Genomic DNA, 18,804 nt, shown 5'->3' on the forward strand with positions numbered 1-18,804 from the left:
CCACAACCTCTTGGGAGTTGTAGTCCTCGATCAGGTAAAGGGTGAGAAAAACGCAACTCTCAAGTTCTGGATTAGTCCTAACGGAGAAAAAGAAGACGGGAATCCATAACATCCTGCAAGCTCAAGTTCCTCGAGCCCAACTCGGTCTCACGAGTGGTCGAAGCGGCTGGAAGGCGGGTCAGAGAAGGGTGGGGAGACGTTACGTTGACGCGGGCGTGACCTTGCCCAATAGGATTTGGCGGGATTTCCGAAAGCTGTAGGCAGAGCGCGCGCTGCGGCTTGAGACCGAGGCCTAAGAGAAGGCGAGACGCGCCGCAGGAGCGCAGTTGGAAGCTGAAACTCGCCTGGGTTTTGTGCAGAAGGTCGAAGCAAGGGAGTAGAGAAGCGGGGCACAAGCGAGGGGATCTACAGTCCGTCCAGGATCGGGCGCGGGCGGGTCCAGCAGACGGTAGTCGGAGTGTGCAGCCTGCCCTAGCGAATACCAAAGCGCCGCAGGTCCAGGTGAGTGTGAGACGCAGACCAAGCCCCTTCCACCGCCAGGTTAGTCCCGGTATAAGCCGGACCCAGGCTTAGACCCAGATTTGGGCCCCAGCTCCGCAGCAGGCTTAGGGGCCCCTCCGTTTCTCCCAAGTGAGAAACTCGGAAATGGCGGGGCGGAGCCGGGACGTGTCCGGGCTACTTCGACCGTCGCAGTTCGCTGAGGGGAAAATAGAAGCGCACTCTAGCGTTTAGTTAGAGTTCCTGGGAGGAACCTTGGGAGGCCTGCATTTCCAACACCTACTTAATGGGCGTCCGCGAGGAATCCAGGATCCAGAGCTGTGTAGTGACAGAGTCACAGCTCTTAAGCCAGAACCACAGTTTCCAGGTTTCTGGTCAGTGCCCTTTCATTACACAAAATTTTGCTTACCAGAGTACCCACCTCCGGTTGCCGTAAGATAATTTGCTTTTCCTAGTGCGGAAGACCGTTTACGTTATGTCTAGGTAATGATCTGTAGTAACGTATGCTGTTTTTTCTTAATCTTGTAAGCCAAGTGTAGTATACAAATAGAAAAATGCACAGATCAAAAGTGTGTACAGCTCCATGAGTCATTACAAAATGAATATACCACTCAGATCAAGAAAGAATGCTGTCATCACCCAGAAGCCTCCCTTGTGCCCCCTTCTCTAATACTCACCCTCTCGCCAGAGGTAACCACTGTATTGACTACTAATACCATTGGTTAATTTTGCCTGTTTCTGAATTTTATGTAAAGAAAGACTATTTTTGTGTCTGGCTTTGCTCAACGTTCTGTCTGTAGGTTCGTAAGTGTCTTTGCATTTAGCAATACTTTCTCGTTGCTATGTTGTATTCCTCCTATTCATAATACCAATGATGGATATCAGGATTATTTCTAGTTTTTAGCTTTCAGGACAAAGATGGCTGAGAAAATTCCTGCATACAGTTTAGTGCACACGTATATGTTTTTCAGTGGGTTAATAATAGAGTGGCAAAAAAAAATAGAGTGGCAAAATTCCTGGGTCAAAGCATTTGTCTGTCTTCACCTTCCATATTTAATACAGTACCAGTACACTCGAACCAGAGATGAATGAGTGTTCAGTTGTTCCACACGTTTGCTAATAGTTAATGTTAATTTTTTAAAATTTTAGCTATTATCTTGTGGTTTTAATTTTAATTTTCCTGATTATTAATGAAATTGAGCATTTGTGGATACGTTTATTAACCATTTGAGTATCTTCTCCTATGAAGTGCTTGTTCAGATCTCTTTTGCCTGTTTTTTATTGGGTTGTCTTTCTTGCTGACTTGCAAGAATTCTTTATATATTCTCATTATCAGCCCTGAGTTATATTTGTGGTAAATATTTTCCCCCCTCACTATTGTTTAACTTTCCTTCTTGCTGTGGTGTCTTGATTAGATGTGCTCAGTCGCTCAGTCATCTGACTTTTTTTTTTTTTTACTAGTTTATTTGGCTGCACTTGGTCTCAGATGTGGCATGTGAATATCTAGTTCCCCAACCAGGGATCGAACTTGGGCCCTCTGCAATGGGCGTGTGCAGAGTCTTAGCCACTGGACCACCAGAGAAGTCCCAGTCCTCTGACATTTTGCAACACCATGGACTGTAACCCTCCCATCTCCTCTGTCCATGGCATTTTCCAGGTGCATTTCCTACTCCATGGGATCTTCCCAACCCAGGAATTGAACCCATTTCTCTTGCATCTCCTGCATTGGCAGGTAGATTCTTTATCACTGTGTCACCTGGGAAGCCATAGCCTTTTTTTTTTTTTTTGGCTGCACTGGGTATTAGCTCCCTGACCGTGGATTGAGCACCAGCCCCCTGCATTGGGAGCTTGGAGTCTTAGCCACTTGATGACCAGAGAAGTCCCAGCCATAGCATTTTGATGGATAGAATTTCCAAATTTAAATATAGTCCAGTTTTTAAGCCTATTGCTTTTTGGTTATTGCTTTATGTATACAGTTCAAGCCATCTTTTTCATAAATTATGAAGGAAGACACTTTAAGTTGCCTTCAGATGATTCTGATATTTGGAATTATAAACTCACATTATGCTAAGCATGCCATCTAAGAGAACTACACCAGAACCAGTCAAGAACAAATGGTTACCTTCTGTCAAGCCTCTAAGACTGGAGATTCCTTACCTGTTATTTTTTGAATTAAATTTATCTTGATTGTTACATTGTCCAGATTATTTTGGTGTGACTTAAGTATATTTATCCTTGTAGACATCATGACTTGTTTGCTTTTACTAATACCTCATGAAGATAATTAAAATTTTTTGTTCTCCATTCTTTCAATCAGTGCAATCTTAACTATTAAAATAATCTGACTTTTGGTATTGGCCTTATATGGAAGATTTCAAACTGAGCAGGGTACTTCACGTTACTTATTCATTTGTGCATTCAGTGAAGTCTGCAATTGGTTAAAATGTTGATCTTTAAATTTCATACACTTTTGTTACAATAGAAGCAAAATGTGGGACTACAAACTATGATCATTGCCTAAGGTGGGGAGAATTCTCATCTCAGTCCACTGTTTCTGTATCAGGAGTGGAGATTTATGGCAGTGATTCTGTACCTTCATTTCACTCCTTTCCCATCACCCCGAAACCCTGCTTTCTTGGAAGGGAACAGTGGAACTGAAACACTTTAATCCTATATCAGTTTGGGGTTTTTTTTTTAAGTAGAGTCCTGGAAAATCTGCATTCAGTTGCTGAATATTTAACAAACACCTAACATTTATGATGTATCATAAATTATACACAAATAAGACTTGGCCCTTATCTATAAGAAATATGAAGCAGGAGAACTGGGGGACATAGTTCATATAGTTAAGCTGTCTAGGTGGAAGGGAAAGCTGGTGAGGGATTTCTTCTTTTTCCTGCCACGGGTAGGTCAGTGATTAAACCAAAAGCCTAGTAGTCGTTTTTTTTTTCTTAATATATATATTTTATTGAACTATAGTTGACTTACAATGTTTCAGGTGCACAGAAAGGTGATTCAGTTAGACATATACACATATATTATTTTTCACTTTATTTCCCATTGTAGTTTATTACAAGATATTGACTGTAGTTCCCTGTGCTATACAGTAAACTTTTGTTGCTTATTGTGTATCTATTTTTTTTTAATTAAAAATCTAGCATTCTGTTCTGTTCTAGCATAAGTCAAACAAGTAGAATCAAAATGCCATACATTTTTTAGCTAGGCAAAAGTCCATAAGTTTTCTTAAATATATTATACATACTATTTATATATATATATATCCAGAGGAAAAGCCTAGTAAGTAATTCTTTAAGAGATTTACTGTAAAACTATGTTTGCGCGTCTGTACTTTCTCTAGTGTTCTTCCTGATGGTCATCTGTGTTTTTCAGTATTGAACACTAAGTAATGGCTATGCAAATGCAGCTTGAAGCAAATGCAGATACTTCTGTGGAAGAAGAAAGCTTTGGTCCACAACCTATTTCCCGACTAGAGGTATGTGCTTGGTTGTTAATTTTAAAATTATAATGCTGGATAAGATTGTTCTACCTACTGGGAGGAATCACAGCCTTTACATAAACTAAAGTCCAAATTAGAGTTTTCAGAAGTGTTGTCAAGGATCCTGTGGAAAGACTTAAGACAATTGCTAAACGTATCTGCCAGGTCCCTTTTTTGTCAAGAATTCTTCCCCTCTTTCATCATTTTTTTTTTCTTAGAACTGGATGTCAGAAACTAAGAAGCCCTAGGATCCCATGAGAATCTGTGCTGTTTGTACTAAGTATGAAATTACCATCCAGGGAATTGTAGTGTCCTGGGCCAGCTATGCAGGAAGTGGAGAGGAACAACATCTCTCCACCAACTTGGAACTCTGATGAACTTACTAAGAAGACAGCTGTCATAGACACACTGGCTTGGGGTTAAGATGTGAGAGTTCAAGACTCTGCGCAAGGACATCAAGCATGAAACCTGGGGCCTTGCACTATTTCTCCACATTGTACAGTGGTCCCAGAGTGAGTGCCATTGACTTGGGCTGAAAGAATCAGCAGAGTATACTGAGAAAGTCTTCATTCTTGTCTCTTTATGCATATTCCTCCCATCTCCCACCTAAGCTTCAGCTCTTCAGAGGATACTTAAACGGGTTTGTTAAACACATTGGAGAATTCAGAGTCAACTTTTGGTTTCAGTGAGCATCCTTATAACCACACATGTGTATTGCTTATGGCTTAAATCTTATGGCTTAAACCAACAGACCTGGTTTCTACATACATATCCCGCTAATAATGCATGCTTTCCCCAAAGTCATGGTTTTGGTGGCTAATAAAACCAAAGCTGACTTTGTTTATCAGGAGAAGGAAGTGCCTTTGGGTGGTTTGTTTTTGAGAAGTGGCATGTAAATCCCTGACCAAAAATAGTTTTCCTCATTCTTAATATCAGTTGTTAAAGCCGAGCTTTCCAGTTATTGGGCAACAAAGAATGTATGCTAAGATATGCTCCCCTTAGCTCTGGGACAGTCTTATCTGTTTACCCAGCTTAGTGTAAAACTTATTATTCTTGATGGGTGCTTGATGTAGAAAACTTTGGGAAGCACCAGTTTAAAGTGGCCTTTTAGGGCCCAGGTCTCAAAGTTCATTTAGAGTTCCAGTCAAAAGGTTTAGTTACAGGTTTAATCCCAATTCATGACGAGTCTTTTAATTACATAGTGCTAGCTTAAAACTACTGGTTTTGATAATGAATGAAAACTAAAAAAAAGTGAAAGTGAAGTCGCTCAATCATGTCTGACTCTTTGCGACCCCGTGGACTGTATGTAGCCTTCCAGGCTCCTCCGTCCTTGGGATTCTCCAGGCGAGAATACTGGAGTGGGTAGCCTTTCCCTTCTCTGGGGGATCTTCCCAACCCAGGGATCAAACCCAAATCTCCTGCGTTACAGGCAGACTCTTTACCATCTGAGCCACCAAGAGAATACCTTTGATGATGAATAGATTGGTAATTTGTTATGAAATGCATCATATGTAGGGCATACTTTTTAAAGCTTTTGCGTATAATATCACAGTTAAAAACAGCCCTGTGAAATAAGTAGGGCCAATATCCACATTCAACAGATGAGGGAACCAAAGCTTAGATTTATCCATAGTTTTCTTCACTTGCAGCAATGTGGTATAAATGCCAATGATGTGAAGAAATTGGAAGAAGCTGGATTTCATACTGTAGAGGCTGTTGCCTATGCACCGAAGAAGGAGCTAATAAATATTAAGGGGATTAGTGAAGCCAAAGCTGATAAAATTCTGGTAAGTACCGCTTGTGTGACCAAGAGAGGCAGCAGTGGGAGTGGTATAGAAGAGCATACGGTGAAAGGCCGCAGTCTTCCGTCTTCCATCCCCCGTGTGCCACCCTCTTCCCTTTTCCAGAAGTGACTGTATTACCAGCTAATTATCTTTGTATGTCTCCTTGAATAAACTGGGATTTTTCCTAGGGAACTGCAATATCATGGGGGTATGACATAAATACTGCCAAATTGACTACCAGTTTGCACTCCTCCCAGCCGTGAGTGATGTGTGCCTTACCATTTCTGGATGTTACAATGTCATGCCTTAGAAATATATTCATTAGTATGTAGCCACTGAAAATAGTTTTGAAGAACATTTATTGACATATGAAAATGTTCCTGATATAAGAAAGCAGGTTAAAAAATGTGTTTGTGTGCTTATGTCTTTATCTTTTTAAATGTGTGTATTTATATACACATATAAATTATCCCCAGCATATACATTGGGGATAACTACAGTCAAATACTAACACTGTTGTTTCTGGATGGTGAGAATGTGAACAGTTTTTTTTTTTTGCCTCAATTTTCTGAAGTTTCTGCAGTTTCTATAATAGACTTGTATTACTTTATTTTTAAAATATTTATTTATTTATTTGGCTGCACTGGGTCTTAATTGCAGCACGTGTGATCTAGTTCCCTGAAGAGGGATCAAAACCAGGCCCCTTGCATTGGGAGGGTGGACTCTTAGCTACTGGACCACTAGGAAAGTCCCCTAAACATGTATTACTTTAAATGGAAAAGTTGTTTTTATTCCTTGAATATTAGAGTCATGTTAATTAGGCTGCCAGTGTGTAGTCTATGAATTAACTAGTCATAAGCAAGATTCTTTAATCATAAGAAAGTGTAATTATACATCATTAATACTTAGGTTTTTTTAACTTTAGTAAATGATGTAAAAGTGATTTTACAGGCTTAACCAAAATAAGGTAATAATAATCCTTTATATTATATTGCACTTTAACTTTTTTAATTGAAATTTTACATTAGACTATAGTTGATTTGCCATGTTGTGTTTCAGGTGTATAGCTAAGTGATTCATATGTCAGTACATATACAATATCCATTCTTTTTAGATTCTTTTCCAGTATAGGTTATTATAGAATATTGAGTAGAGTTCCCTTATAGCACTTTAACTTTGAAATCCCATCCCTTTTGTATACACAGTATTCTCACTTGCCCTTCGTACCTACACTGGGAGAGAGAGGTAGGACCAGTGTTATCTCTGCCTTACAGATAAGGAAACTTGAGCACAGTGGTTCAGTTATTTATCCAACGTTACGCAGTTGATCGCAGAACTAAGACTAGAATCCAGTTAATTTCATCCTGATACACTGTGATCCTTTCTTATTTCCCTCCAATGTCTTGCAGCTACTATTCATTTTTCTTGCTTCATATATTCCTTTGGCACTCATAGTACCCTGTGATTACATTTTATTTTATGTATTTTATCCTTTCGTATTTATAGGCTATACCTTGGAGATAATTGCAGGTTAGGTTCCAGACCGCCACAACAAAGCAAATATTGCAGTGAAGCAAGTCACATGAATTTTTTGGTTTCCTGTTGCCTATGAAAATTATGTTTACACTATTTTGTAGTCTGTTAACTATACAATAGTATTAGATCTACAAAAACAGTGTGTATACCTTAATTTAAAAATACTTTACTATTAAAAAATGCTACCCATCATCTGAGCCTTCAGCAATTTATATTCTTTTTTTGGTGAGTCTTGCCTTGACGTTTATGACTGCTGACTGATCAGGGTGGTGGTTCTGAAGGTTGGGGTGGCTGCAGCAGTTTCTTAAAATAAGACCACAGTGAAGTTTGCCACATAGATTGAATCTTCCTTTCTTTCATGAATGATTTCTCTGTAGTATGCAATGCTATTTGATAGGATTGTAAAATTTTTATTTGTTTAATGTTTTGGCTGCCCTGGGCATTTGTTGCTGCATGAGGGCTATTATGGTTGCAGTGCATGGACTTTTCATTGGCTTCTCTTGTTGCGGAACACGGGCCCTAAGCGTGGGCTTAGTTGCCTCATCGCATGTGAATGGTCCCAGACCAGGGATTGAATCTGTGTCCCCTGCATTGGCAGATGGATTCTTAACCACTGGACCACCCGGGAAGTCCTATTTTACAGCATTTTATCCCCAGCAGAAATTTTTCTAGATTGGCATCAGCCCTCTCAAACCCTGCCACTGCTTTATCAACCAAGTTTATATCATATTCTAAATCTTTTGTTGTCATCTCACCAATCTTCACAGCATCTTCGCTAGTAGATTCTATTTCAAGAAACCACCCTTTGCTTATCCATAAGAAGCAGCTCCTTATCCATGAAAGTTTTATCATGATACTGCAGTATTTCAGCCACAACTTTAGGCTCCACTTCTAGTTCTTTTGCCGTTTCCACCATATCTGTATTTACTTCCTCTGCTAAAGTCTTGAACCTGTCAGAGTCATCCATGAGAGTGAAAACCAACTTCTTTCAGGCTCCTGTTAAATGACAGTTTGACCTTTTCCCATGAACCACGAATTTACTTTTTTTTTTTTTTTAACACTTTCATTTTTAACAAATGTACTTAATGGCATCTAGGATGGTAAGTCCTTTCCAGAAGATTTTCAACTGATTTTTCTCATATTCATCAGAGGAATCACTGTCTATGACAACTGTGGTCTTACAAGATGCATTTCTTAAATAATAAGATTTGAAAGGCAGAATTACTTCTGATTCACAGGGTGCAGAATGGATGTTGTGTTAGCTGGCATGAAAACAACATTAAATCTCATTGTGCATTTCCAAAGCTCTTGAGTAACCAAGTATGTTGTTGGTGAGCAATAATAGTTTGAAAGGATCTTTCCTAAGCAATTGGTCTCAACAGTGGGTTTAAAATATTCAGTAAACTGTTTTAAACAGGTGTGCCATCATCCAGACTTGTTGCATTTATAGAGCACAAGCAGAATAGATTTAGCATAATTCTTAAGGGCTCTAGGACTTTTAGTATGGTAAATGAACATTGGCTTCAACTTAAAGTCACCAGTGGCATTAGCTGCTAAAAAGAGAGTCGGCTGATTCTTTGAAAACTGTTGAAGCCAGGCATTGACTTCTTTTCTGTAGCTATGAAAGTCCTCGATGGCATCTTCTTCCAATATAACGTTATTTTGTCTACATTGAAAATCTGTTTAGTGTAGCCACCTTCATTCTTTATCTTAGCTAGATCTTCTGGATAATTTGATGCAGCTTCTACATTAGCCCTAGCTGCTTCACCTTGCTCTTAAATGTTATGGAGATGGCTTTTTTCCTAGCTTCAGACTTTTCTTCTGCAGCTTTCTCATCTCCCTTAGCCTTCCCTGAATTAAGAGAGTAGGACTTTGCTCTGAACTAGGCTTTGGCTAAAGGGAATGTTATGGCTGCTTTGATCTTCTACCCAAGCCACTAAAATTTTTCTTCATTATTAGCAATAAGGCTATTTGTTACTGTTCATGTATTCACTGGGGTAGTGCTTTTAATTTCCTTCAAGAAGTTCCTCTGCATTCACAACTTGGTTAACGGTTTGGCACAAGAGGCCTAGCTTTCAGCCTATTTCAACTTTTGACATGCCTTCCTCACTAAACCAAATCATTTCTAGTCTTTTTCTTTAAAGTGACAGGGGTACAGGTTCACTCCCTTCACTTGAAGACCTGAAGGCCGTTGTGCTGTGCTGTGCTTAGTTGCTCAGTCATGTTCAGCTCTTTGTGACCCATTAGACTGTAGCCTGCCAGGCTCCTCTGTTCATGGGGATTCTCCAGGCAAGAATATAGGAGTGGATTGCCATGCTCTCCTCCAGGGGATCTTCCCAACCCAGGGATCGAACCCAGGTCTCCCGCATTGCAGGTGGATTCTCTACCATCTGCGCCACCAGGGAAGCCCATTGTAGGGTTATTTATTGGCCTGATTTCAGTATGGTTGTGTCTTAAGGAACGGGAGACTTCAGGGGAGAGAGAGGTGGGGATATGGTCAGTGGGTAGAGCAGTCAGAACACACAGATTTATCAGTTAAGTTCATTGTCTTCTATAGGTGTAGTTTGTGGCACCCCAAAACAATTATAGTAACATCAAAGATTGCTGACCACAGATCACCATTGTGTAGTTAAAGAGTTTGATTAGCTTTGCTGTTGAAGTTTTCTATAATGTAAAGCAAGTGTTTAATTTATAAAATTATATTTTATACTTTTATGTTGATGGCTGTTATAGTTTCACAGAAATTTTCTCTGAGAAAAATCATCTTCAAAAGCTAAAGAATCTTCAAAAAAAACTTCCTGCAGCTTCAGTGCATGTAGTTCTACCACATAACCTAATCTGATGGACAATATCTGAGATTTATTTTAATGTCTCATATTATATATACAACCTAGTAAATTCTGTTTTATCAGGTATTATACTAAGAGCTTTGAATTTTTAAGTGCTAGCAAGTCTGTTATTTTATAGTATTAATTTATTCAGGGCGCAAATATCATAAGTAATCCTTAATTTAAATTCTTAAACATGTTGCCATCTATGGAAGTATGCAGTTGTCATTTATTGGATTGCTCAAATAAATAAATTTGTTAAAGTGGTGACTTAATTGAATAAGAATTCTGAATACCTAATACCTCTTTGAAAGATTGTGATACTATTAAGCCAGTAGGTGTCCCTAAAGTCTGTTTGTTGTTTCTCTCTGGGTATCAGTTTTTGTGACTCAGTGAATCCTGACCTTTGCTTATGCCTTGTCAGACATTAAAAAAAAAACTTTGTCAGACATTGAAAATTCCTACAGATATAAGACAGATGAAAGCAAGCTTATTATATAAACAAAAGAAGTCAAGTTCTGCCAGACTATGCAGTTGGCAGTTTGGCAAAACCATGCCAAATTACTTATGATATTTGTGCCCTGAATGAATGAAATTACTTCCAATTTCATATTGGTTATAATATGTTCCTTTAAAGTTCAACATTCAGAAAACTAAGATCATGGCATCCGGTCCCATCACTTCATGGCAAATAGATGGGAAAACAGTGGAAACAGTGGCTGACTTTATTTTTCGGGGCTCCAGAATCACTGCAGATGGTGATTGCAGCCATAAAATAAAAAGACACTTACTCCTTGGAAGGAAAGTTATGACCAACCTAGACAGCATATTAAAAAGCAGAGACATTACTTTGTCAACAAAGGTCCGTCTCGTGAAGGCTATGGTTTTTCCAGTGGTCATGTGTGGATGTGAGAGTTGGACTATAAAGAAAGCTGAGCACAGAAGAATTGATGCTTTTGAACTGTGGTTTTTGAGAGGACTCTTGAGAGTCCCTTGGACTGCAAGGAGATCCAACCAGTCCATCCTATAGGAGATCAGTCCTGGTGTTCATTGGAAGGACTGATGTTGAAGCTGAAACTCCAATATTTGGCCACCTGATGCGAAGAGCTGACTCATTTGAAAAGACCCTGATGCTGGGAAAGATTGAGGGCGGGAGGAAAAGGGAACGACAGAGGATGAGATGGTTGGATGGCATCACCGACTCAATGGACATGAGTTTGGGTGGACTCCGGGAGTTGGTGATGGACAGGGAGGCCTGTTGTGCTGCGATTCATGGGGTCGCAAAGAGTCAGACATGACTGAGCAACTGAAATGAACTGAAGAGCTCATAAACTAGAAAATGTAGGGGCTAAATGACATGAAGGGATAACATCTTCTGTGAGTTTGATATTTTCCTTCCACATTTTTGAGTAAAATTTTTGAACTTACTGTAAAGTTGAAAGAATTTTGAAGTGAACACTCATTTACCCACCACCTGGACACTACTATTAACATTTTAATATACTTGCTTTATCATCTATCTGTTTATCTCTCTAGCCATCAGTACATCTTGGCTCTTTTTGTGCTTTTTAAAGAAAGTTGCAGTACATTTCCCCCTAAATATTTTAGCATTTATTAAACTAGAGTTCCATATTGGCTTATAGTTTCTTCTCCCCTTTCTTTAGTATTCTTACTTTCTAATTTTCATTGATCTTCATTTATCCTAAAGATTGGTAGAAGTTATGGGAAAAATGAAGTAAAGAAATTCTCAAAAAAAAAATTAAGATTTCTCAGAGCTAAAGGCAAACAGAAGTCTATGCTATGCTATGCTATGCTAAGTTGCTTCAGTCGTGTCCGACTCTGTGCGACCCCGTAGACGGCAGCCCACCAGGCTCCCCCGTCCCTAGGACTCTCCAGGCAAGAACACTGGAGTGGGCTGCCATTTCCTTCTCCAGTGCATGAAAGTGAAAAGTGAAAGTGAAGTCGCTCAGTCTTGTCCAACTCCTAGCTACCCCATGGACTGCAGCCTTCCAGGCTCCTCCGTCCGTGGATTTTCCAGGCAAGAGTACTGGAGTGGGGTGCCATTGCCTTCTCTGAAACAGAAGCCTAAGGCCCCACAAAATGTCAAAGGCCCACACCTGGACTCCTGAGTGTGAAATTTTCAGTATACCAGTTATAAAGAGAAGACTGAAAGATTTCAGAGGAAAAAAAGTAAGTGACCTCTAAAGGAACAAAAATCAGAAAGATAGCACGTCTCTTATTAGAAATCTGGGTGGTGGAAGCTAGTAGAGCAATCCCTTCAAAATTCTTAGGGTAAATGATTTTAAACCTATAATTCTATTGGTAACAATATTACTCACCCAGTGTTAGGGCAGAATACACATTTTCAGAAATACAAGAATTCAGAACATTTTGCTCTTACCTATTGTTTCTTAGGAAGTTATCAATACTTGAGGATATGCTTTACTAAAATCAGAAAACACAGGACCTAGGTTGGAGTGGCTCTATGTCAGGTAGCCAGTGAAAGAGAGAGCAGAGAGCCCAGTTTGGAGAAAGAAGGAAAGGAGTCAGTAGAATACATAGTAAGACTGAGAGACTGAAGATTTTGAGAAGTGATTAAGTCAGAGAATACTAGAGAAAGATATGGCTCAGATATAAAAGCAGCGTAAAGTGGAGCATGATTTTGAAACTAGTGGCATTTAAAAAAATTTATTTGAACTTGACAGATAACTTTGAGAGACATCAGTTGTTAACATTGGAACCTTAGTGAAAGAAATGTATTTCTAGCACACCCTTTGGTTCTGCAATAACTATAATACAAACGTTATAATCAACTTTTAAGTGAAGTATTAAACATATAGAGAAGTTCAGAGAATAAAGCAAGACCACTATTTACCTCTTCATTAGATTTTTCCCTTTGTGGAAAGTTTTTAAATTACAAGTTTAATCTCTACTTGCTGTAGATTTATCCAGATTTTCTCCTCCCTCCCTCTCTCTTTTTCTCTCTTTTCCTCTCCCACTTTCTTTCTCTTTCTCTTCCTGCTTCTCTTTCTTTTAATTTCCTTCATTACTTCCTCCCTCCCTCTTTTCTTTCTTTCATTAGATTCAGTTTATTTTACTGAATTTAGATTCAAGTTTGGCTAATTAGTTGGGGCCTGGACTTGGATTCTTGTTCTACTTCAGTGAGTTTTGATAGTTTGTGTGTTTCTAGGGGTTTCTTTGTTTCTTGTAAATTATTTAATCTGTTGGCATAGATTTATTTTTGTAAGGGTTGTAGAAATGTCCTCTCTGTCATTTCTGATTTTAGTGATTTGACTCTTTATAAATCAGTTCTAAAAAAAAATAAATAATAAATCAGTTCTGTTGATTTTTTTTCAAAGAAGCAACTTCTGGTTTTAATGATTTTTCTCTATTGTATTTCTATTCTCTATTTCACCAGTTTCCACTCAGATTTTATCTTCTTCCTTCTGCTTGCTTTATGTTTAGTTTGCTCTTTTTTTCAGTAACTTAAGGTGGGAAGATTAGGCTATTAATTTAAGATCTTTCTAATATAGGTGTTTACAGCTATAAATCTCCCTTTAAATACTGCTTTTGCTACATCCCATAAGTTTTGGTGTGTTTTGTCTTAATTTCATTGATTTCAGTGACTTCGAAATTCCCCTGTGATTTCTTCTTTGGTTCATTGCTTATTTAGGAATATTATGTTTAATCGCCATGTATCTGAAAGCTTTTATTTTTAAATTTTGGAATCAACCTATAGACTGATCATTAATGGCTTATCAGTGACTACAAAGTAGGATTAAATGTTTTCAACCTGACAGGGTAAAAGAAAATGTACAGTTGACAGAGATGGAAAAGTAGATGAGGGAGCAAAGATCAAAGGACAAATGTCCTCATTTAACAAAGTAGAAAGTTAAGAGATACATTCTGTGGTTGATGGAACAGGAAACAAAGGTTTAAATACACTGGACTTTGTACTGTATTGTCAGGCAAACTATGTATGTGTTGGTGTATCAATTTGTTGTTTTTAACTACATGAGTGTATTATTTGAATGACAATTAAACTGTTGCCAGTCTTCTTGGAGTCTCTAAATTAGTTTATCCTTTATTTGCCAGAGAGAAAATAATCCTAGAACTAGAACTTACGAGTGTTTTGATAACTTTTTAAAGAGAAATCGTTCTGGAAATTTTGTTAGATGTTACCTCTTCCCACTACATGCCTGATTATTACTTTACTAAGTGTATTTCATCAGTTTGACATTTCTTATTTTACCCCAGACTGAGGCAGCTAAATTAGTTCCAATGGGTTTCACCACTGCAACTGAGTTCCACCAAAGGCGATCTGAGATCATACAGATTACTACTGGCTCCAAAGAACTTGACAAACTGCTTCAAGGTATCGTAATCTCTTATCCTATGTCGTGAACTGCGGTTGGCAAAGCATCCAGGTTATAGAACATAACTAAGATATTTGGTTCATGTTTATGTGTTAGATAGAATTAAGAAGTAAAGGAAAGTATTCAGTAAGACTGAAGGGTGAGGCTGACTTTAGAAATACTAAAATTATCTGCCAATTCAATAATTTAATCTCTAATTAATAATTGCATTCTTGAAAGTCATCTCCCTCTGCCTAAAGAAATAATATAACCTTTTACTCTACCACAAGGTAGAAAATCTGATGGCTGGTTAACATACTACACTGTAGTATCAGTACATTGTGGTGCACACTAATTTTCAGGACTTGATGGAAAGCTGTTAAGTTTTTGAACTTTTGAAAGCACTGCTGTCCTAAATTTTAGTGTTAGATTTGGTTCTTGTTGCTTCCCCAAATATTTGATCACATTCAGGCACAACATAGCATGAGTTCAGGAATCACACTCAGATTTGCTCGTTTGCTTTCCCTCCTGTTCCCCCTCTTAGCGTTTACTGGCCATGTTACATGGTGCAGATTACGTATTGTATTCTATGCCTCCATTTTCTTATCTTACTGAAGAAGATAAGGTCTTACCTTTGACCTCATAATGAGGTCAAAAAAAGCTTCCTACCTTATAAGTTATTGGAATTAAATGAATTGATAGCACAATGACAGATACACAAAAATTATTTGGTAAATGTTAGGTATTATCTATAATTTATTTTTTAAATGACTGCTTATTGACTTGTGATGGTATTGTTCTGTATATTGGTTGTGGTGATACTACATGAAGCTACAAATGTGATAAGTTGCATAGTACTACACAGACACACAAATGAGTACATATATAGCTGGAGAAATTGGAATAAGCTCTGTGAATCGTATGGGTGTCAATTTTCTGATATTTATACTATACTATAATTATATAAAACAAACATTGGGGGAGGCTGGATGAAGAATGCATGGAACCTCTGTATTTCTTTGCAGTTGTCTATGAATCTAGAATTATTTCCAAATGAGGTATTTTTAAAATTACTGCTTGTTGAAGACTGGGTCTCTAAATTATGTAAACATCTTTCTGATGAGCTACTGGGATGTTTCTATGGTTATGTTTCTAACATTTATATTGTGCTAAGAGATGTTTCTCTTTTTAGGAGGAATTGAGACTGGATCCATCACAGAGATGTTTGGAGAATTCCGAACTGGGAAGACCCAGATCTGTCATACATTGGCTGTAACATGCCAGGTGAGCTGTTGGGACTCTGCCTAATCATATCAGCAAGAATGAGTTGATTCCTGCTACTGGCAAGCATCTGTTCGCATGGACAAGAATGAGTTGATTGCTGCTACTGGCAAGCATCTGTTAGCATGGACCAAAAAAGCACTTTCTCTGTCTTCAAAAATGCTAGGGGGACTTTCCTGGCAGGGCCAGTGGTTAAGACTCTGAACTTCCTCTGCAGGGGGCACAGGTTCGATTCCTGGTTGGGTATTGAACCTGTGCATGCTGCATGACTCAGCCGAAAAAGAAAAAGAATGCTATAGCTAATTAGAAGACAGATTGCTACTGTAAGACTTCCAAACAGCTCGGAAACTTTCAGATTATTAATTTCACATACTTTCTTGCTATCCACTGGGCCTCTCCTGGCTTTTTCTTCCCTCTTCACTGGTTTATATTTATGACTCTTCATTAAAGTCATTCCTTTACAGATACCCTCAGATTTACATTCCCCATCTGAAGAGATGCCATTCTTAGATGAACCCTATCTATGTTTTCAGTGCCTGATTTCCCCAATAGCGGATCATACTAGAGAAAAATCTTAACATAAAGCTGACTGACCTCACTTAAATTTAAGATGACAGGCTTTAACATTCAATGATCTCCTGAAAATTTTTCATTCAGGCAACATTTTCCCCCACTCAGTAAGAATCTCGTAATTTGTCCTTTTTCCTCAAACTTTCATGCTTCTCTTCAGCCTCACTCTTAGGCAAATTAATCTAAACTGTTCTTCACGTTCTTCACGTCAAAACTATAAACTCATGTAGCTTTTATAAAAATTTTATGAAGTATAGTTGATTTACAATATTATGTTAATTTCTGCTGTCTAGTGAAGTGATTCAGTTATGCTAATATATACATTCTTTTTCATATTCTTTTCCATTGTGGTTTGTCACAGGATTTTATTTATTTATTTATCCGGCTGCATTAGGTCTTAGTTGCAGCGTGCGGGATCTTGTCTGTTGCATCATGTAGGATCCTTCATTGTGGCGCACAGACTCTCTAGTTGTGGCACGCGGGCTAGGTAGTTGCATTGCTCAGGTTCCAGAGCATGCGGGCTCTAGTTGTGGCTCATGGGCTTAACTGCCTCACAGCATGTGGGATCTTAGTTCTCCAGTGAAGGATTGAACCCATGCGCTTTGCATTGCATGGTGGATTCTTAACCACTGGATCACCAGGGAAGTCTCTTGTAACAGAACGTTGAATGTAGTTCCTTGTACTGTATAGTAGGACCTTGTTGTTTATCCATTCTCTATAATACTTTGCAACTGCTAATCCCAAACTCCCAATCTATCCATCCCCAGCATCCCCCTCCCTTTTTCTCTATATCTGTTTTGTAGATAAGTCGATTTGTGTCACATTTTAGATTCCACTTGTAAGCGATATCATATGGTATTTGTCTTTCTCTTTCAGACTTAGTTCACTTAGTATGACAATCTCTAGGTCCATCCGTGTTGCTGCAAATGGCAGTATTTCATTCATTTTTATGGCTGAGTAGTATTCCGTTGTATATATGTGTACTAATCCATGGGGTAGTATTCCATTGTATATATGTGTACTAATCCACGGAGTAGTATTCCATTGTATATATGCACATCTTCTTTATCCATCCATCTGTCAGTGGACATTTAGGTTGCTACTGTGTCTTAGCTGTTAGGATAGTGCTGCTGTGAACACAGGGGTGCATGTATCTTTTAGAACTAAAGTTTTATCTGGTTATATGCCCAAGAGTAGGATTGCTAGAGCATATGGTAACTCTATTTTTAGTTTTTTGAGGAACCTCCATACTGTTTTCCATAGTGGCTATACCAATTTACATTCCCACCAACAGTGTAGGAGGGTTCCTTTTTCTCCACACCCTCCCCAAAATTTGTTACTTGTAGGCTGTTTAATGAGGGCCATTCTGACTGGTGTGAGGTAAATCCATCTATCTATAGCCACCTTTTCTTACCTTGGGTTACAATAGAGAGTGTCTCTCTTCCTCTCAAAGGTCCTACCATTGTGATCTGGTTACCATGCCTTGCCACTTTTCCAAGGACTCTGCTCCTTCTATTTTCTGGTCTACCTCTCTATTAAATTATTTTCATTGTTACACAAGCATGCCTAGTATTTCCTACATTAGGGAAAAAACTTCCCCAGATGCCTTCTGTTTCTTCTTTGTTTGCTTTGCTAGGACGGATTTGGAAACAGAAACAATGAGTTAAACAATTCCTAAGATCATATCACATTTAAGTAGTAGCTACAGGAATCAAACCCAACTTCAGAGCCCATGCTCTTAAAACTCATTAAAGTAGTACCTGGCTTATAGTAACTGACTTGTTCTCTACTGTACTGCTAGTGCCTAAGTCAGTGCTCAGTAAATACTGGAATGAATGGAGATGATTGAATTAGATGTCCTAAGGCATGCCAGGCTTCAGCAATACGTGAACCGTGAACTTTCAGATGTTCAAGCTGGTTTTAGAAAAGGCAGAGGAACCAGCGATCAAATTGCCAACATCCGCTGGATCATAGAAAAAGCAAGAGAGTTCCAGAAAAACATCTATTTCTGCTTTATTGACTATGCCAAAGCCTTTGACTGTGTGGATCACAATAAACTGTGGAAAATTCTGAAAGAGATGGGAATCCCAGACCACCTGACCTGCCTCTTGAGAAACCTATATGCAGGTCAGGAAGCAATAGTTAGAACTGGATATGGAACAACAGACTGGTTCCAAATAGGAAAAGGAGTACGTCAAGGCTGTATATTGTCACCCTGCTTATTTAACTTATATGCAGAGTACAGCATGAGAAATGCTGGGTTGGAAGAAGCACAAGCTGGAATCAAGATTGCCGGGAGAAATATCAATAACCTCAGATACGCAGATGACACCACCCTTATGGCAGAAAGTGAAGAGGAACTAAAAAGCCTCTTGATGAAAGTGAAAGAGGAGAGTGAAAGGGTTGGCTTAAAGCTCAACATTCAGAAAACTAAGATCATGGCATCTGGTCCCATC

At 38.7% G+C, this 18,804-nt stretch overlaps 1 protein-coding gene across 2 annotated transcripts in view; it reads left to right on the forward strand.

Moving 5' to 3' along the window:
- The first annotated feature begins 18 nt into the window (after positions 1 to 18).
- The window catches only part of RAD51 (RAD51 recombinase), a 35,974-nt gene continuing 17,188 nt past the window's right edge, over positions 19 to 18,804 (forward strand). Inside the window, exons 1-5 of one of the 2 annotated variants that reach the window (XM_019968534.2) lie at positions 19 to 501; positions 3,889 to 3,991; positions 5,644 to 5,781; positions 14,400 to 14,517; positions 15,690 to 15,781. In XM_019968534.2, the coding sequence (XP_019824093.1) occupies positions 3,905 to 3,991; positions 5,644 to 5,781; positions 14,400 to 14,517; positions 15,690 to 15,781 (435 nt within the window). In that variant the 5' untranslated portion in view covers positions 19 to 501; positions 3,889 to 3,904. Of the gene's footprint in view, positions 502 to 3,888; positions 3,992 to 4,212; positions 4,507 to 5,643; positions 5,782 to 14,399; positions 14,518 to 15,689; positions 15,782 to 18,804 lie in introns of those variants that run through there. The other variant, XM_070797285.1, reaches the window with a different exon arrangement.

Source organism: Bos indicus, chromosome 10, assembly GCF_029378745.1.
Source record: "Bos indicus isolate NIAB-ARS_2022 breed Sahiwal x Tharparkar chromosome 10, NIAB-ARS_B.indTharparkar_mat_pri_1.0, whole genome shotgun sequence".
NCBI classification, from domain to species: Eukaryota; Metazoa; Chordata; class Mammalia; order Artiodactyla; family Bovidae; genus Bos; species Bos indicus.